The sequence below is a fragment of the Myxine glutinosa genome, chromosome 6, assembly GCF_964187855.1.
Source record: "Myxine glutinosa chromosome 6, kmMyxGlut1.1, whole genome shotgun sequence".
Lineage (NCBI taxonomy): Eukaryota > Metazoa > Chordata > Myxini > Myxiniformes > Myxinidae > Myxine > Myxine glutinosa.
In genome coordinates this window covers 65,542,299-65,563,235 of record NC_136266.1, presented here as the reverse complement: position 1 = coordinate 65,563,235, position 20,937 = coordinate 65,542,299, and the positions used below count along the sequence as shown (strand labels likewise).

The 20,937-nt window shown below is 43.0% G+C and overlaps 1 protein-coding gene and 1 non-coding gene across 5 annotated transcripts in view; one reads left to right on the top strand and one right to left on the bottom strand.

Annotated features, from left to right (window-relative positions):
• Window positions 1–1,468: 1,468 nt before the first annotated feature.
• Window positions 1,469–1,540, bottom strand: TRNAE-CUC (transfer RNA glutamic acid (anticodon CUC)). Its single transcript has one exon. It is a non-coding gene; the product is annotated as a tRNA-Glu (tRNA).
• A 480-nt stretch (window positions 1,541–2,020) lies between these two features.
• LOC144892611 (uncharacterized) overlaps window positions 2,021–20,937 on the top strand; it is a 75,796-nt gene continuing 56,879 nt past the window's right edge. Inside the window, exons 1-4 of one of the 4 annotated variants that reach the window (XM_078779952.1) lie at window positions 2,021–2,256; window positions 2,611–2,664; window positions 13,890–14,068; window positions 14,511–14,594. In XM_078779952.1, coding sequence (XP_078636078.1) covers window positions 2,649–2,664; window positions 13,890–14,068; window positions 14,511–14,594 — 279 coding nt within the window. In that variant the 5' untranslated portion in view covers window positions 2,021–2,256; window positions 2,611–2,648. Of the gene's footprint in view, window positions 2,257–2,590; window positions 2,665–13,889; window positions 14,069–14,510; window positions 14,595–20,937 lie in introns of those variants that run through there. The other 3 variants (XM_078779951.1, XR_013623815.1, XM_078779953.1) reach the window with 3 other exon arrangements.

Below are 20,937 nucleotides of genomic sequence, written 5' to 3'. Positions count from 1 at the left end.
GCTGGTGAGCACAATGAACGTCTGCTTACTTGAACGTTTCCAGGTCCACGTTTTCCCCAAAACGTAACAGTGACTTCGTGGTTTGATGTGTGCATTTCAAGATGCCATTGCACTGCAAGTCCACAAGCTACATTTGTGCATCAGCGAGATTTGCTTCACCAATATATGGCTGGCAGTTGCTGAGCTCGTCTGCTTCCAATAGAAGTGTGTTTGAAATGAAGGAGAACAAAATCTTTTTACTTTGGAACTCTGAAAACCGATCAGCGAATTCCGACTGCAGTTGTTGCAAGCACTTTGCGTTGTTGCAAGCACTTTGCATTGTTGCACTGCAGCTGTTGCAAGCACTTGCGTTGTTGCACTGCAGTTGTTGCAAGCACTTTGCGTTGTTGCAAGCACTTTGTATTGTTGCACTGCAGTTGTTGCAAGCACTTTGCATTGTTGCACTGCAGTTGTTGCAAGCACTTTGCGTTGTTTCACGCACTTTGTATTGTTGCACTGCAGTTGTTGCAAGCACTTTGCATTGTTGCACTGTAGTTGTTGCAAGCACTTTGCGTTGTTTCAAGCACTTTGTATAGTTGCACTGCAGTTGTTGCAAGCACTTTGCGTTGTTGCAAGCACTTTGTATTGTTGCACTGCAGTTGTTGCAAGCACTTTGCGTTGTTGCAAGCACTTTGTATTGTTGCACTGCAGTTGTTGCAAGCACTTTGCATTGTTGCACTGCAGTTGTTGCAAGCACTTTGCGTTGTTTCAAGCACTTTGCATTGTTGCACTGCTGTTGTTGCAAGCACTTTGCGTTGTTGCAAGCACTTTGTATTGTTGCACTGCAGTTGTTGCAAGCACTTTGCATTGTTGCACTGCAGTTGTTGCAAGCACTTTGCGTTGTTTCAAGCACTTTGCATTGTTGCACTGCTGTTGTTGCAAGCACTTTGCGTTGTTGCAAGCACTTTGTAGAGTTGCACTGCAGTTGTTGCAAGCACTTTGCATTGTTGCAAGCACTTTGTATAGTTGCACTGCAGTTGTTGCAAGCACTTTGTATTGTTGCACTGCAGTTTTTGCAAGTGTGGCATGTTGTGCTGTGTATTGTGCACACAAATACTTGACATGTGCTGTGTGTTGTGTGCACATGTTATACAAGTACACACACACATACACACCCACACAACGACAACAATAACCTCTTCCGCTAGCGGATGAGGTAATAAACATATTACAGAACTGAATAAACATCAAGTACGACGCCGATTTCCTCACCAACAATTCATGTTATGCAGGCTGTGTCGATTTCTTTTTAATTTTCGACGCAGCCCTTACTTGAATAATGGCAAAGAAGGAATTACAAACGACATCGAGACTGATTTCGTACATGGTTCGGGTGATGGGGAAATGGGTGGAGTTGTGAAGTGTGGACGGAGGACATTTTAACCATCACTACACAAAGTCTGTTTAAAAAAAAAGAAAGAAAAAAAAGTTCCCTGACCGGGAATCGAACCCGGGCCGCGGCGGTGAGAGCGCCGAATCCTAACCACTAGACCACCAGGGAATCTCATTCAGAATGAACTGTTTTCCTTACTTCAGCATTCGATCGATATAAATGTTATATGAAAATTACTTGCACATTACTTTGAGGGAAATGTCTCACTCCATCAATATCAACAGGGGTGTGTTCCATTACCAGCAAGCGTATATAGAGCGCTTGCCAAGTGGCTTAAGCAATAAAGCAAGTAAGGAAGGGATGGCTTGGCAAGCCATGTCAAGTTACTTGTTCATGGAACACACTCAAGGTCATGGAAGACTGAATAAACCTGCGTGCCCAAGGATGCCTGAAATAAAGCTTCAAATAATCAAAATGGAGTGAAATAAATTAAGAATATCACAGTGAATCTTGTGTTATATACATGGATCGTATATTGAGTTTAGATTCTGCATTTTATTTTTTATATATTCTGCACAATTGATTCAGGGCATTACGGTGTGCTATAAGTATTATGTTCAGCGAGGATGGTCTTCCACTTTTCTGTTTTCTGTAATCAGTTTTAACACGAAACAACCGTGTACTGTATTTGCTTCTCTTGTGTGAAACGAAATAAATGTCCTGTCTTTTCCAGAGGAAAATGTGTTTTAAAGTCTTTCGCATATTTTACCAAGGTTTTTAAATTTCAAGTCAACGTTGTAATGGTCAACGTCGTCGACCTCGTCCTCCTGGCTTTCACGTTGCGGGTCGTTGTACACCTTCAACCTGTGGTGGCTCAGTGTTGGGTATTATTTCCTACATTTCTCAAATCAGGATGTATTTGAAGAACACTCACTCTTTCTGTGTTACATTTAGCTTCGATGTTGAATTATCTGCTAATCTCAGATCAGTACCTCAGGTTCTCGATCGAGTGTGAACACTTCATTTCACTGTTCATGGACTTCCAATTTCCAAATTCCAAGTAACACAGGAGGAGGAGGGGGAGGAGGTCATTTGGCCCATCGTGCCTGCGCTCTATCTACACCACTAATTCACAACTCTTCATTATATCTTATTAATAATTGCGACTATAAAACAACAACAATAATGTTTTTATTATGAACAATAATGTGCTGGTGCTGTTGTTATTTACTTTGCAGGTTTTCACGTCTGCGTTTTCCGCGAGTTCTGTGGAGACATGACTGGATTGACCGGTACCTCTACTTTATTTCGTTCCCACAACACGGGTTATCCTCTTTAACTGCTTTATAATCTACTAGCAGAAGTACCCGGCATTGCGGGGAGGGGGGAGGGGAGGGGAGGGGAACGGGGGGGGAGGGGGGGAGGAGAGAAGAGGGAGAGATGGAGAAGAGGGAGAGATGGAGAAGAGGGGGAGAGGGGAGAAGAGGGGGGATGGGGAGGGTGAGGGGTGGGAGAGGGAGGGGGGTGGGAGGGATGGGAGGGGGGAGGGTGAGGGATGGGAGGGTGGAGGGGGAAAAGGGAGGGGGAGGGGGAAAAGGGAGGGGGGTGGGAGGGATGGGAGGGGGGAGGGTGAGGGATGGGAGGGTGGAGGGGGAAAAGGGAGGGGGAGGGGGAAAAGGGAGGGGAGAAGGGGTAGGGGGTAGGGGGGAGGGAGGGGGCAGACGGACGGTGGAGGGCCAGTCAACAATGACGTTGCAGTTCTCATGGTCGGAGAGCAGCACAACAATCGCGACATCGTCCTGCATCTTCGCAAGAGCACGAAGTGGATTTTGGAGACTCACCGATCCTGTGACCCACGCCCTCCAGTACCGGCGTTGCCGGGCAGGGGAAGGGAGACCCGTACATTCCCAACCCGTACATTCGCCCTCTCGACTCAAGCTCGTATTCGAAATCGAAAGGGGAAAGGGGAAATCCTTCGTATTCGAATTCGTAAACACGAAATATGAATTAAAATTTAATTCATATCGCACAAAATCGACACAAAACTCGATCGCATAAAGGTGAAAAAACGCAATCGCTTTTCGCCCTGAATTACGTGCAAACGTGTGACGGGATGGAACATCACGTGATCACTCTGAGCGAATCAGCGAGCTGTTCTGGCACTGGCTGAGATTAGCGGGTACTTCGCTGAAATGCGCTGAAGTAAATATGAATAAAAAATATGGATCTCGTCAAATATGGTCTCGGCCATGTTCGTCCCAGGCTCAATGGCCATGTCTATGCCAAATATCAAGCACGTGAGCCTCTCCGTTTCGGAGTCTATCGGTAACATTACACACACACACACACACACACACACACACACACACACACACACACACACACACACACACACACACACACACACTGTTTTATATATATAGATAACCCCGTTGTTAACGAATGGGAAGCTTTACTCGACCGATTCGGCACCGAGACCCGTGTGGTTTGTGGTTCGTGACCCGTATATGTTACTGGCAGATCGAACCGCCATTTAGTAGGATCATTATGCAGACTAACCCCAAAAAAATTCCTAGAAAACATTTTATGGTGTTTTTCAGTAATATTGTGGCCAGAGAACAGCATAACAAAAGTAGGCCAAAATATGAGAACCGCAAAGGGGTTAAATATGACGTCAAACAAAATGGCCGCCATTTGACCAAAAATCCTAATATCTTCACATTTCTTTTGAAACAAGCAGTACTAGACCACTTTAAAAGTGAAAATTATTCATAAAGCTTATGACCTTAGAAGTCTTGCAGTCAACAGAAGTGTCTCTAAGTTATGTCATGATGTCATGACATGACATGACGTCATGAAATAACGTCATGACCTAATTTTTTAATCTGATGGTAAATTCCAATTTATGAAACTGAGATTCACATGAAATTAAATTGAACTAGTTTTTGTCCTGTATATCTGTGTGAGATGGCATCATCAAGTCACTGATGATGCCAAAATGCTCCACACTCTTTTAACACACAGTTTCATACACAAATAAAACCAATGTCCACCTTTTCTTAATTAGTTGGTACCCAGGATGTCATTCCAGGTGGGGAACCATTTCTACTTTACAACCGCCACCATGGCCACTACTCTACTACTCACCACCACCATGGCCACTACTCTACTACTCACCACCACCAACTACACACAAGTCACAATATTATCAGTCCTCATTTTCATCTAAAATGGGTGCATGGTTCATATTTTCACAGTTGCCATCCTGGCAAGGTCCACAAGCCCCGGTGCACTCAAGTCCGTACTTCTTACAACTACATCTAAGCGTGTTGCATCCAGCTGAGCAGTTGCAGTGAATCATTTTTAGCAGGATGTCAGGAGCATGGTTATTGTCCATCATTACTGGTGTGAGTTTGTCCTCTTGAATATCCCAGCCCCATTTTGCAGCGTCCATGTTGTCACTGTGGCCCATCCATTGCATGACTTGAAGGTAACTTCGCTGTGCATGATATTTTGTTGCTGAGGTTGTTTATTGCTGAGGTATTGCATACGGGGCACAATTTTTGCCTAATAATTGTGTAGCTGAATTTACTGCCCGGAGTTGCAGCGGCAATCAGTCCCATTCCATGGAACGTACCCTTCCCATCAAGAGTCACAATGTTGTGGTCCACATTATCTGCGGCAAATAACAGCATCGTGTCGCTTATGGCTGTTTGACCACCTAAAATATCTGGAGCAACTGAAGACGCAGCATTTTCTTCAAATCGCTGAACTTCGGCATATGATGCCCAATAACCCATTGCAGAAAGACTGTCTATAAGAAATGTAGATCGAAAGTGGTGGTGCATTTGTGCTGCAAGTCCTAGCTGTAGTGGGGCTATAACTGTCCTTGGACGAACTGCCTGAATGATTGAGTGGCCTATACTTGCTTCTTTCCTCCGAGTGTCCTTTCCGACAAGAAGATTCTGAAGCATGTAACGCAAGCTCTGGGGAACATACTCAAGAGTGGACTCCAGTTTCAGGTCTGTGGCTTTGGGATACTCACTCCTGATAGGCATTATAGCAGTCTTGATATCGCTTTTGATTAACTTCGCCGCAGTTTGTATTATTGCTCTCTTCTGGGCTTCCTCGTCATCCTTGTTTTGCATCTTAAAGTAGTCCCGCAGAATTGTACTTGTTTTTTCTCGAAAAGTCACAATATCATGTAGTCCCGCACCCTCAGCCACAAATATAGAATCCCCGTAGTGTGTTAATAATTTAGACTTCAAATACTGATTGCCATATGCACTAGAATCACTATCATGCAAGTACTCTTTCATCTTATTGGAAAGGTCTGTAATAGTCAACTGTTCTTCATCATTGTCCTCAAAATAGGCAAGCACCTTCTGAAAAGCTTGGTCCTGGTCATCGTCGGTTGGCCGCCCAACTTTCCTTCTCTTATTGCTCCCTGGTCCTGTCCTATGCTGTGTTGGAATATCACATAATGTGCGAAAATGTGAGTCACAAGAATGATGGTACATACATTCTGCTGCATGAAGGTCTCCACCAAAGTACTCAACACGTCCCCGGACTGTAAATGCCCAATCATCATTTCGTGATTTAGACATTAAAAGTATCTTGTCCGCAAAGTTGTCTGTTCTAACAAAGCTATAATCATCATAATCAGGACTCCTCTTGCTCGTCACTACTTTATTCCCACAGAATAAGCAGTCTGTTTTGCTATCATAAGGGCCAGTAGAGACACGTGTACTTCTTTTGGCAGCTTGAGCAGAATCTAGTTTACCTTTCTTATGGCTCTCAATGTTTTTTTTGTTTGTGTAATTCAAGCGGCAGGTCTTGTGAACCTTCGTTGCAGCAGCTACGATGATGCTGTCACCTCTCTCGACACTTGCACTGTTGATGCCGTCAGCTCCTTTTTGAGTAATAACAATGCTGTCCTCACTTTCTGAAGCGATTTCCTTCTTCTCAAGACCAAGACCGAACTCTCTTATCTGTCTCCCTCTTCCAAATCCTGGTGGCGTCTGGTCAAATCTGTTTCTGGTGTTTGTTCCCCCTCCATCCCCTCCCTCACCTCAAACGGCTTAACGGCTGACTCCGCACGTGAAAAAGCTGAATGCCTCAACTCTGTGTTTGCCTCTAAATCTTGTGTCCCAAACCCATCCCTCTCTGTACCCACCATACCCAGTCGTACCCAGCTGCTCCTGGACTCTGTGTCCTTTCCTCCTGACAAGGTGGAAAAGTTTCTGTCAACCCTCGACTCTGATTCTGCAACTGGTCCTGACGGCATCAGCCCACGGGTCCTAAAATCATGTGCTTCCGCTCTTTCACTCCCTCTTTCTGTTCTCTTCACCCTCTCCTTTGCTCAAGGTCATCTGCCATCTGCTTGGAAATCAGCCAACATCACCGCTTTGCACAACAAAGGTGCAAAAACAGATCCCAGCAACTACAGACCAATCAGCCTTCTCCCAATTATCAGCAAAGTCATGGAATCCATCATTGCTTCAGATATGAAATCTTTCCTCTTCTCCAATGGCTTGATCTCTGATCATCAATTTGGTTTCAGACCTGATCACTCTACTCTGGACATGCTGCTTCTGCTTTCTCAACAATGGATGGAGGTCCTCAACGCCAAACAGGAAATTAGAGCCGTCTCCCTTGACATTTCACGTGCCTTCGATACGGTCTGGCACCCTGCTCTGCTCACCAAACTCTCCTCCTTTGGTATCCATGGAAATCTCCACGCATGGCTGGCGGACTTCCTCTCTGGTCATAGTCAATGTGTGGCCCTGAATGGGTTTCTCTCATCTCCTCTTCCTGTTCAGGCTGGAGTTCCCCAAGGTAGTGTTCTGGGCCCTGTGCTTTTTCTGGTCTTCATCAATGATCTCTCTGACTCTCTTGAAAATCCTCTCTATCTCTTTGCTGACGACTCTACTCTCTGTCGCTCCATTCCTCATCCCTCAGATCGGCAGTCTGCAGCCTCCTCACTCTCTGCAGACCTGGACAAAATCACAGACTGGGCAAACAAATGGAACATGTCTTTCAATCCTGATAAATCTCACACTCTTACGATGTCTCTCCGAAAAGACCGACTGGAAAACCCTCCCATCCACTTTCTGAATAATCCTCTCCAAGAAGTTCTGTCACTCAAGCTTTTGGGTCTCACAATTTGCCATGATCTTTCCTGGGAAAACCACATTTCAAATCTGGCCTCCAAAGCCAGTCGCCGACTGGGCATCCTCCGTCGTGCGAAGTCCTTCCTTGGCACACCTGAGCTCCTCACCACATACAAGGCTTTCATCCGCAGCTCTATGGAATACTGCTCTCCCCTCTGGTCTGGTGCTCCTGCCTCACACCTAGCCCGTCTTCACGCTGTTGAAACCAAAGCGTTCAGAATCGTTGGAATCTCCCGCGATGAAGCTGTCTTTGTCTCCAAGGGCCTTTCACTCACTCACCGCAGGCAGGTTGGTGGTCTTTCCGTCTTCTACCGACTCCTCTCTGGCCTTGCCCCCCCCCAGCCCTCTCTGGGCTCTGTCCCCCAAATATTCCTACAGGTCGCACAAGATCTGCCTGCAACCCTCTTATGGTTAAACTGCCAAAATCAAGACTTTCTGCTCACCTTCACTCCTTCATTCCTCTTTTCTCCCGCCTCTGGAACAAACTCCCTCACTCTCTTCAATCCCACTCCACCCTCCAGGTCTTTAAAACAGCTGTTCACCACCATCTCTTATCCTCCCCCATCCAAAACCTTGATCTTTTCTACCCCCGCCAATTTCGGTCCCCTTGTGTTTTATACTTCTCCCACCCCCCCCCCCCCTTCCCACGCCTCCTGCCCCCAAGCCCTCTCCCTCCCACACTTCTCCCTGCTCTCAAATGTTGTGGTTGTGTGCTTCCCCTTCTCTCCCCATCTTGTCTTCCGCTCCCTCTTTTTGTATATTTTGTTTGTCTGGTTGATTTGTTTGTGAAATAAATGTTAGCTCTTTCACGAGCCTCGATTCAGTATACAAAAAAAAAGAAAAAAAAAAAAAGAAAAAAAAAGAAAGAAAGAAAGAACAACAAGTGCACATAGAAAGTCATTTACACTATTGTCTTTTGACCTAAACAAGACCAATCCTGATTAGTCATCCTTCACCTGGCAATGGCCTCTTAATATGTAATGGCACAATATTCGCTAACTTTTGTGTCTGCAGTTTATTCATTCTTCTGGCTTGCAAAGTAGTCATACCATGAAAGTATCCTTGTTATATGATATGTGTATATGTATAAAGATATAAAAGAAATAAATAAAAAAACTTTGATGTGTGTATTGTGTGTTTTATTCACTATTTTTATTGCGAACATTAGCCCAAAATGGCATCCAAAAATGGGACATCACGTGACAAGTATTGTTGAAAATGAAAAATAACATATGTACAGGATATTGTCTTTGTTTACATTTTGACCCTAGTTTGGTTGTGGATGAAAGAAATATATCCACAAACAATCACTTCCGGAAAGGTGGTTACCTAATCAATAAATCGATCAGACTGTTACCGGGAACGTACGTTACCTCCGTGTCCACTGAACTTTCACAGTTTGGTTAATCAATTATAACAATTCCTAACTATCTGTAGAATACTGACTACGTGATGAACACTTCTTGCATTGAATACTTTTCCTTAGTATTCACACAAGTTCTGAAACCCTGACCTTGGGGATGAAAATTTAAAACTTTCGCCGAAGATAATATCCGTGTCCACTTTGTAACGTACGTAGAACCCCCTTAGGCTTTAACACCGCGAAAGCAAAAGACGGGTTTTCAAGCCTCGTGGGGTGGTGGAATTCCTATCACTCATCATCCAATCAGATAGATGCCTGAAGCAGCCGCCAGTTCCGAACGAACGCTGAAATATGAAACGCATTTGATGATTTGAATGAATGATGATGCGTTTGAATGATGATTACTTATAATTTTGGTTTTTACAGAATGGAGGAAACGCGTTACCACCTGAGACTGAGACTAAAGCAACCAAAAGAATCGCAGCCAACAGCACCAGACGTGAAATCAGTGAAAGCGAAAAAGAGTAAAGCAGAGCGTCAAAGAGATTGGAGAAGAAATATGAAAGTTAATCCACAACGCTATGCAGACTTCAAACAAACGGAAAGTTTGCGGGTAAAGTTGCACCTAATTAGTCTGAGTGAAGAAAAGCAAGCACAATACAGGGAGAAAACACGGTTGCGAGTCCAGCGGTATCGTGCTAAAAAGAAGCTGGAGTTGGATGGAAGTCATGCAACCACAAACAAGTACACACCCAAAACGCGTTTTGGGAAAGAACGCCAGCGAGAAATCTGGAGACAGCAGAAAACCAAGCAGAGGGGAAAACAAACGGCACAAGCAAGAAGAAGATCAAATGAAAGACGTAGGCAGCTCTATCAGGAGAAGAAGGAACGATTGCAGAAATCCAACAGTGCCACTACAAATAAAACACCGGATCAAACACAGCCTTCGTGCTCCAAAGAGGCCCTACGCAAAGCAGTGTGGAGATCGTGCTAAGGATCGTGCAAAGACCGTGCTAAGAAAGGGATGCCAAAAAGTGGAGATCAGTACGCGGCAGTCCTCTCACAACTTATAATCAAGACCACTCCAAGAAGAAAACAGAGACTGAAACAGCATGGCATTATTGAAAGTCCAAGATGCAGGAAATTCTTGCAGTTTGCAGGCGAGGCAATACATGCTCTCAAAATGACAATTGTCCAGGTAAACAAGAAACGAAACTGTTCTTTTTCACTGTTTTCTTCAATTCCCCCCCCCCCCCCCCAAAAAAAAGACGATGTACAGTACAGCACATCTCGTGTTTGAAACTTTCATGTAAATAAGTTGACATGTTCAATAAACTGTTGTTTGCTTGAACTTGTGACTTTTGGTGTCCACCGTCATTATTGTAACTTACGTAGACGCAAGTGTTAATATGTCTATGGTTTGCCAAATAAAATTGATGTTAATGAGCTCAGTTACATTTGTCTGTGTGTGTGTGTGTGTGTGTGGTTGACATATTTGTAAATAAAGGGTGCTTTGAAAGTGCAGCAATGTAGTTTAGCAGAGACCTTTGATACACCATACTACGTAAGTTACGGTGTCCACTTGATGTATTTGTGATAAAATTAAGCAGTTGTATATTTTCTCGGCATTCATAGGTATATTATCATGAGGCACTCTTAACATTATTAACAATCATTAACAACCCCTGCAAATGTGTTGTTTCAGGGAGATATAGAGGGAAAGTGGACACCATGTAACTTACGTAAAAAAAAGCAGCTTTTTCATGATTGAGGCCATTTCATGAACAGTATGAACATTGCATTATCTTCTTGGGCTTTTTTTCTGATTGAGGACACATCCATCTGTTAAGTAAAAATTACAAGAACACTAAATGGAAGTATTTATTTTGCAACCCTCGTGTCCCACTTTTGATAGCGAGTATTGTGCCATTACATTAATACATACAGTAGTCTATACTCTATGTTATATACACATGTCTCAAGAAAAGCACACTTTGATTAGGGTCCGGGGGGGGGGGGGGGGGGTCCACCAGGGGTAAACATGACAGAGTGCACAGCAAGTAACTTGAGAAGTTGCAAGTAACCTGTAGCACATACGGCTACAACATCCATGTAGCACACGATAATGTTTTATCAACAAGTTAACTTTTTATGTTATGCCAGTATAACCTGGAGGCTCCTTGAAGAGGAGGGTTCATACAGTCAAGTCAAGTCATGGCCTTAGCATGCAATGTTCACCAAGTGTTTATCAAGTCAGAAAGTAGAAAACAATGGCCATTGAAAAGTTGTTTTATCTTACCTGTATGATCTTTATTAGCTTAAATACATTGTGTCCTTTTCTATATCATAATGAAACACTTTGATTTGTGTTTGATGATTGGAATCAATTGTGAATCAAGGTAAAATTTGGAGAAATGTGAATCTGATTGGAATCTTTTGTCTTATTCTGGAGAAGAAATGTTTACAGATGGCAGCACTACACTTATGGACTGCCTCACCAGGGCAAAATATGCTAATGCACTCATCTGCTTACTGTTTTTCTGGCATGACTGGAGTTTCCTACACAAAATTTAATAGCTAAAATGTCAGTACCATCTTCCATCTTTAATTTGCCACAAAAACTTGAAATAATGAAAAGCTACATCATGACATCATTGATGACGTCATGACATCATTGATGACGTCATTACATCACTTGGGTACATTGGGCAATACTACATAATGATGAATTCACTGATATACTGGTTTAAAGAGTTTATTTTCACACGTAAATGGGTAAAAACAGCTACATTGATAGGATATTGATAGGATATGAGCAGATATAAGGCACTTTTTAATAGAGGCGGTCATCTTTTTTTGACGTCACATTTAGACCCTTTGCGATAGTCCTATTTCAGCCTACTTTTGGTATGTTGTTCTCTGGACCAAATACTACAGGAAAACACCATAAAACGTTTTCTAGGAATTTTTTTGGGCTTTGCCCATTTATTTCATATTTTTGACCTAACTAATTTATTCCCCAGAATTATTTGCAGTAAAGTTGGGACATTATAACGGATGGATTATTGGATCCATTGCTCCACCAACTTTATGGCGTTTCACTTGATTATGAGGCATCTATTAGGTGTGTAAATATAGTCAGGTTCACTATGTTTTTTCGTTCAAAATCATGGTAGATTAGCAAACCTATACATTTTTGGAAACGTTATTACATGGAAAATCTGAAAATCAATGTTTACATTTGCCAATTCCGACCAATTCGATTCGACCAATTCGACCAATCGACCAATTCCATTCGACCAATTCGACCAATCGCTTCGATCGACCATTCGACCAATTCGATCGATTCGATTCGATTCGATTCATCGAATTCGATTCGATCGACCATTCGACCAATTCGATTTGCCAATCAATTTGACCGACCTTTGCTTGTGTGGAACGGACTGTGAAAACGATGCGGACTATATTGTCGGATACGACACACAGGACAGTGATGACGAACTCTAAATGGCATATTCTGTAATCGTGTATGTTTGATGCCATTGACTGCCTGTGTATATTTTGTCATTGACTGCCTGTGTAGATGTGAAGTTATACTGACTGCATGTGTATATATGATTTTGCTGACTGCCTGTGTATGTTTGGTGATATGAATTATTGTGACACATTTTGATGTTATTAACTGCCTGTACAAAATGATAACATGTATTTGATTATGCAACTTATCGCGAATATAAAGACAGTATTTTGCAATTCAAAACCTTTGATTCGTGTCTTACCATTCCCCATAGCACTAATTTTATTCTTTCATTGGATTCCTTGTCCCTGAAAATATAGGTTTAGTATATTTTTAAAAGTTTTTAGGGTAATTAGAGGCAGAAATAGAACAAAATATGTATTTTACAGTGGCCATTTTGAAAATCCAAAATGGCCGCCATACAGGTATCTCTCCAAATGTAAACATTGATTTTTAGTTTCCTTATGCTATAACCTTTCCAAAAATGTATAGGTTTGCTAATCTACCATGATTTTGAACGAAATATAATTTATTGACATAGTGAACCTGACTAATATGGAGATGTGTTTACCTTACCTCCATCCTCACACTTCCTCCCTAATCTCCCCTCTCCCTTCCCACCCCACCCCCCACACTTCCCCTCCCCTTTCCACCTCTCCTCCCCCTCCCCTTTCCACCTCCCTCCTCCTCCCCTCCCCCTCCCTCTCCTCCCCTCCCTCTACTCCTCCCCACCAATCCACTCATTCCCTCCCACCCCACCACTCCTCTCCCACCCCACCCCGCCACTCATTCCCTCTCATCCTGCCATTCATTCACTCCCATCCCACAGTCATTCCCTCCCATCCCACTCACATTCCCTCCCATCCCACACTCATTCCCTCCCATCCCACACTCATTCCCTCCCACCCACACTCATTCCCTCCCATCCCACACTCATTCCCTCCCATCCCACACTCATTCCCTCCCATCCCACACTCATTCCCTTCCGTCCCGCTACTCATTCCCTCCCGTCCCGCTACTCATTCCCTCCTGTCCCGCTACTCATTCCCTCCCGTCCCGCTACTCATCCCTCTCGTCCTGCTACTCATCCCCATACCACCACGCCTACCCATATCACTACCCCTACTCTAACCCATCCCACTACTCCAACCCATCCCACTACTCATCCCCATATCATTACTCCTCCTGCTCCCACACCCACTGTACTCATGCTCCCACTCCCGATCCCCACACCCTTTCCCTTTTGTGTGCTGCACACTTGCATTTCCATTGGAATTATTGCATCTTCCAAGGTTCCTTCCCATCTTTTCTCCATTCCTCTCATTCCTCCCTTTCTATTCTCCCTTTGAGTTAACTGGTTACTCCAAATAAGAGTTCACAATGAATGGAATTTTTTTTTTTTTTTACTGATTATATTATCAAGGTCATGTAACTGTGTCACGTGCCATGCGGTGCACTTTTCAGCCAGGTGGGGTAAAGATGACCAGCTTGTGCTCCTGGAGAGGATAAAAGAAACTTTACTTGATGAAGAATCCTCGAGCAACTACAAGGAGACTTTGAAATGTCTGGACTGGGATTCCATCAGCTTTACCAGTTATTCACCTGCTGATTGCAAGAAAATGTTCACTGCTTTGTTAAAAAAGGTGAGTTTGTGATGCTAAGCTTTGCAGTAAACTTTCAAATGATAAGATCTAATGAACTGTCTCCTGGAATGCTGTAAAGGAAGAGTTGGATGTTCCGACTTGAAATCACCTTTCCTGAAGTTTTTATTTAAATTGATAATCCACGAGGGAGGTAAAAGTCAATACAAGTTCACTTCACTCTACTTGCTTTGATGTACCTGCACTCCCTGGTCGCTGCCATCTTGAATGGAACCTTGGCAGATGGAAATGGCTCAAGGTGTCATACGGTTTCTCAATGAATGCCCTTTGATCCATTCATAAATCCTATATCCAGTACAGTGAGGCCTGTTGGAGTTCAGATGTCGGCTATTGGAACCTGTAATGTTTAACATTCCTTAAGGTTCATCGTGCTCCTGTGATGTCGGTCAGAATTCTGTCATCACAGATTTATTTATCTCTGCAGATCCGCTGCGTTCGCACACTGGGTGACCTGATCCAGGATGTGGAAACATCACTTGGGACGAGCGTTGTCTTCGCCACAAGACAGGTTTGAACCTGCGTACATTGACATTTTGTCAGTGATGCAACAATTGAGTTTTTCCTTGTAAAGGTCTTGTGGATTCCTGTTGGGAACCTTCATAGGTTAATTACTCAAACTTAGGGGAAGATCCTGGTTGCCATTGACAAATACTACCCGATCTGTATGCTCCCTTAAGGTTAATCGAGTAAACTATTTATGGTATTTTTGTCACTTTTTACTTTGATGTTGGGGATGTATTTTAAACGACCCGAATCATGGCTGACACAATCCTGTGCAGCTATACAACTGACTTTTTCCCATCTTTCAACCATCTTGAACGATGACAGGACGGTGCGGAGGAGGTGTAATTACCTCTAACTGTGAACTGTCCAGTTCGATTCCCGACCTGACTATAAACTGTCGGGTTGGTGTGTTATAGGTGTGGCATTGCATCGCAGGTGCACATCCTTAGCTGGATGTTAAGCTAGGTTCTCTGCATGTACATTTGGATGTGATGGGACGAGAGGTGAGGACAAAAAAAAAAAAATTCCCATCACTATTTATATTTAAGAATCTCACTTGTGACTAGATCTAGAAGGAAAAAGTAGCATCCAACCAAAAAGTGACAAGATCTGCTCTGCTAATTTCGTAGTAAAAGTGCAAGAGAGGATCCAGTCTCAGTTTCACCCACTTCCTAGCTTCCTCAGGCCAATGGACCCCGAGCTCCATCAAGTGTCAGCTTTTTATTCTCAAGGCAACAATTTGTTTGCAGTCATGTGCTGGTGCGAGAGGTGTCAAATGAGGGTCGTTTTTATTTTGCCAAACCTTGAGCAATAAATGCCAGTGTGTACGTGTGTGTTTGGTTGTTATCTCGCTTTGTGGGTTTCAAGTGGTGGAACGGAGTCCTCCCAGGACCCAAAGTATCCACCTACTCTTCGTTAAGGGATCACGGTTCGGTTCATGGACAAAGCTGTTCAAATTTTGCAGAGTTTTGTTCCAAGGGCTCTTTTCAGGATCGTCACCGAACCCTGGATTGCCTCCAGTTGTAGTTCATTTGTGGTAATATTCCTGGGATGGTTTATTAAATCTCAGTTTGGTTCTGCTTTATCATTGCTGTTGCTCCAATTAATCACTGGTACAATTTCAATGCTCTTCAACTTCCAAGATCTCTTGACCTCATTTTTGACATTCTGGTATTTGGTCATTTTCTTGATTTCTGTGTTGTTTAGGCCAAAATCGCTGGGTACTGATATCTCGATCATAAATGCTGTCTTTTCCTTTTTGTTCCCGAGTACAATGTCCGGATGCAATGCTCTTTGTTCACACTTGATGGAATCATCAGGTCGTACGTGAGCATGATGTCCTCATTTTCAATGATTGGCCTTGGTTCATGTTTCCATGAGTTTTCTGGTACTGGGATGTTTAAATGTTTGAAGATTTGCCAATAAATCGCTTTGCATACTTTGTTGTTCCGTTGTGTGTAAAGTTGTTCTGATAATAGTTTTTTGCATCCCGAGCAGGTGACTAGTACTTTCTGTTTCTGTCTTGCAGAATCTACACATGTCCGTCTGTCTCAGTCCCGCCATCTTTTTAAATCCATCGGTGTCATGTCCTTGATCTTGGGCATTTATTATGATTCGTTCGCCGCCCCAGTTGAGCTGACCTATTCTTAGCCATTCCAATGAGCCTTCTTTGTCTATCCCCACTCTATCCAATTCTTTTTTGTATTGCCCTGCTCTTTTGTCATCTCCCAGTTGGTGTATATTTTTTGATATTTCTTTTTATATATTCCTTTTGTCTTTTTTGCAATTTGTGGGGCTGTATTTGTTGCGATTTCATTTTTGTGTGCAGCATCTTATATTCTCACCTTTTTGGAAATTATTTGCAAGGTGAGTTAGGGATACTTTTTCATGTTTGTTGTGTTTGTTTGTTTACAAATTACATTCAATAGTCTGTTGAGCATTTCACACTCAGCTAGTCCTACACTCGTCGCTCTGTGCACCTGGTTGAGTTTCAACAGGCCGCTCCTTCCCTATCGTCTTGGTAGGTACGTTCTTGGGATGCACTGATTTTTAGCTCACCTGGAACGAATTTCAGGGGAGCTTATGCGATGGTGCGTCGTCAGTCCATCCGTAAACACTTGAAACTTTTTCTCCGAAACAACTGATGGGATTGCGACCTAATTTGGCACAACTGATATTTGTTGTGTTGTGACTAAAGTTTGTTCACGGCATTAAAAAAAATCGAGGTCTAAGGGGGTTCTACCGGGGTCAAAGTTATAAGTCTATCCAGGCGGTGGACAATTTACTTCTTCACATTTTGCAATTTTCAAGTTTGGCCTTGTTCGGTAGTAGGTGGTCAATTGTTCCATAACACCCTCTCTTACATCCCTTTTCTTTCTTCCTCGAAATCTCCTTGCTGTGTTAGATTCTGGTACATCATTTCTGTGATGATTCCTGTCAGCAGTTTGGATGTGGTTGGTCGCCATGTTATCAGCTGGTATTTGTGGGGAAGATGTGTTTCCTCCGATTTTGGGATGAGAAAGGTGTTCCCTTCTATGAGCCACTCATCCACTGCCTTTTCCTCATGGTTCACTTCGTTAAATGTCCTGGCGTAGTGATTGTGAAGAGCATCGTTGTTTTAGCCAGAAATTTGGAATTCCATCTGGGCCTGGGCTTTTGAAGTTTGGCATTTTTGTGAAGTTGTTTTCTATTTTTTTCTTCATCAATAAATCAATGGGGGCATTTCCTCAAGATGTTGCTTTTTTTTCCAAGTTTGGGATCCATTCTGTTTCCTTGTTATGTTCTTTAAGTTGTTCAAAAATTCCTTTCCAGAATTTTTCCATTTTTTATTTTTCAGGGGGAGTTGACACATTCTACTTTTGTTTCCCCAATTCACGGTAAAATATTTGGGTTACTTTCAAACATGTGGTTAGCTCACCTGGAACGAAGTTCAGGGAACTTATGCGATGGCGCGTCATCAGTCCATCCATAAACACTTGCAACATTTTCTCCGAAACCGCTGATGGGATTGCGACCAAATTTGGCACAAGTGATGTATGTTATGTTGTGGCTAAAATTTGTTCACGGCATTAAAGAAATTCCCCCACTCCTTCCAAAATAGGAATTTGCTTTTTCGTCTGAAACTACACACACAATTTTGATGAAACTTGACCACAACCTTCATCACCTGTGATGTACGGAAGTTTGTTTATGGCACTAAGAAAATCGAAGTATAAGGGCGTTTATGGGGTTCAAAGTGGGTACAGGTTTGACCCCCCCAAAACAGATATTTGCTTTGTTTAGCTCACCTGGAACGAAGTTCAGGGGAGCTTATGTGATGGCGCGTCGTTCGTCCGTCGGTCTGTAAATACTTGCAACTTCTTCTCCGAAACAACTGAAGGGATTGTGACCAAACTTGGCACAAATTATATTTGTTGTGTTGTGACTAGAATTTGTTCACGGTATTAAAAAAATATAGGTCTAAGGGGGTTTACCGGGGTCAAAGTGGATCCAGGTTTGACCCCCCCAAAATAGGAATTTGCTTTCTTCTCTGAAACTACACATGCAATTTCGATAAAACTTGACCACAACCTTCACCACCCGCGCTGTTGTACCAAAGTTTGTTAACGGCATTAAAAAATCTGCCCCTTTGGGGGTCTACGGGGTGTGGGGGTTGCACCCCCCAAAATAGGTATTTGCTTTCTTCTCAGAAACTACACACACAATTTCGATGAAACCTCACCACAACTTCATCACCCGTGATGCACCAATGGTTGTTCAAGGCATTATAAAAATTGGGGTCTGAGGAGGTCTTTGGGGTGGGGAATGGGGGGTTGCCCTCCAAAATAGGTATTTGCTTTCTTCTCAGAAAGTACACACACAATTTCGTTGAAACCTCACCACAACTTCATCACCCGTGATGCACCAATGGTTGTTCAAGGCATTAGAAAAATTGGGGTCTGAGGAGGTATTTGGCATGGGGAATGGGGGGTTGCCCTCCAAAATAGGTATTTGCTTTCTTCTCAGAAACTACACACACAATTTCGATAAAACCTCGCCACAACCTTCATCACCTGTGATGTACCAATGGTTGTTCAAGGCATTAGAAAAATTGGGGTCTGAGGAGGTATTTGGGGTGGGGAATGGGGGGTTTCCCCCCAAAATAGGTATTTTTTTTGTTTGTTTGTTTAAAGTCTTATGATGTTAGTATGATTCTACATGCTGTCCTGTCTTCTAGCAGCCATTTAAATTGGTTTAAAATAACTTAGGTCAGTGCAGTATACTGTTTATTCCACCAGGTGAGCGCCAGAGGTATTGCCCCTATGTTTTTGTTTTCTTCTGTTGTTTCCTTCTTCATAGTTTTTTTAAATCTTCCTTGCTATAATTTATATTTTGAGTTTGTTTTCAGCACCCATGCACTTGAGGTCTTTGTCTTCGATTTTGTTTGTTTTTTATTCTTTGGATTCTCTTTGTTAGTTTTGGGTGTCTGTTTCCTTTCCTGAACTGTTGTATTTGTCCTACTTCTTTGCACAGTTGCTCTCTTTGTGTCTCTAATCTCTGTTTCCAAGGTGGAAATTGGTTTCTATTTGTAGGGCCTGATTTTTTTTCTTCTTCTGGTGTTGTTTGCCTGTTACTTTTTCTTGAATAAGTAGTGCTGCTGTGAAACATGACATTGATTTCCTTCAAGATGGATGATTTTGAAATAATTATTCTCATTGAATGGTTGGTTCGCCTCACTAAGATTTTTGTCCGTTTATTGTTTTCTTTGCGATAAAGTCTTGGTCTTTCTCTGAGTTTTATCAATTTCATCTCTTCTATTTCATTGGCTAACTCTTCTTCCAGTCTATGCTGCTCTTCATCATCTTCACCATCCTCCTCTCCCTCATTCTGCTGCTCTCCCTTGTCTTTCTGCCCATCACCCTCTGACTTTTCTATTCTTTTCCCCTTTGTTTGTGCCTGAGTCACAAGGTCTTTGTTTCTGAACCGGTCTTGCCCCTCTTTAAGGGTGATACCGTCATTCTTTCTTCGTGTCACACTCTTTCTTCGTCACCTTTGGGCCGGCTCTATGTCAGGGTTTGGTCCCTCATGTCGTTGCACAGTCAAAACTTCCTCTTGTGCCATATCGGCCAAATTCCTGACATCTGTCTTCACCTTCGAGCGAACACTTATCTCCCATCACTCAAATCTCTCTTGCCACTTGTTGCCTTGCCCTAGATGTAATCTCTTCGAGTCTATCTTTACCTAGACATATTTGAATTGTTGAAAAGACCATCTCAAATTTATCAAGGGGGACTGTCTCTGCCCTAGTGGCAGTAGGGGACTGGGTCTTAAAACCGGCCCGGGCATCCTTCACCTAGGTCGGCCCATTATTCATTTATATGTTGCTTATCTGAGAAAATAGACGAAATGCTTGAAAAAAAAAAAACTAAATAAAATCCACTAAAAATTACATTTATTTTCAGTAACACAAGCACATGTCATGTCTGAGAGAGTAGGTGCCTGCGCAGTTCGCTGCTTCTGGCAGCCACACCATCAATGATATCCTTAGTTTCAAGTTTGGCCAGGATCCCTTTTTCCACAGACATCAACATGAACGCCTCAAGATGTTCTTGTGTCATTGTACTTCGCAGACGGCTTTTGATTCTCTTCAAACAGAGAAAGACCGTTCACATGCCACTTGTGACACAGGCAGTGTTAGCAGCAGCTTGTTGGCAAGCCCAATGCTCTTGTAGGCATCAGTCAAGAGGTTCAATTTGAGGAGCACCTTGTAGCAGCAGAGAGGACAGGCTTTACATGACTTACATGTACTTGACAGAGTCTTCCTGTCCTGTTCAGACTCACTGTCCTCCTGCACTGAAAAGCATCTGCTACTGATTGTTTCAGTGTTGACCATTGTTCTCCAAGGCTTCGCAGTTCTTTTCGTAGTTGTTCCACAGTGACGCCATCATCAAATCTCAGCAAATGTTTATGCAGCTCTTCCATAGCTCCCGATGGCACTTGATCAAAGTTCCTTGGGTGAAGAAGTGAGAGATCAGCATTCAATCTTGATGTTGCTGATCTGTCAAACCGCTGCTCAATGCTGCTCACAATAGTGTCCACTATTCGGTTGGACCAATTTACACAATAGTGTCCAATTTAGCATCGTAAGTCAGTTTGCGACATTGTTATCAATACTAGATCAGTAGTCAGTAGACCTATCTGAACTTACTAGGCCTATCGGCTCAAAATCCTTTTAACTGCTGACTTGGTAGTTTTTACAATGAAGGAAACACGTTTCGGGAGTACATACGACATAGCGATTGTGAATGTAACAGCTCTGAGGCGTCTTTCGCTTCGCATCACAGTGATGACGAGCACCAACATGGCGG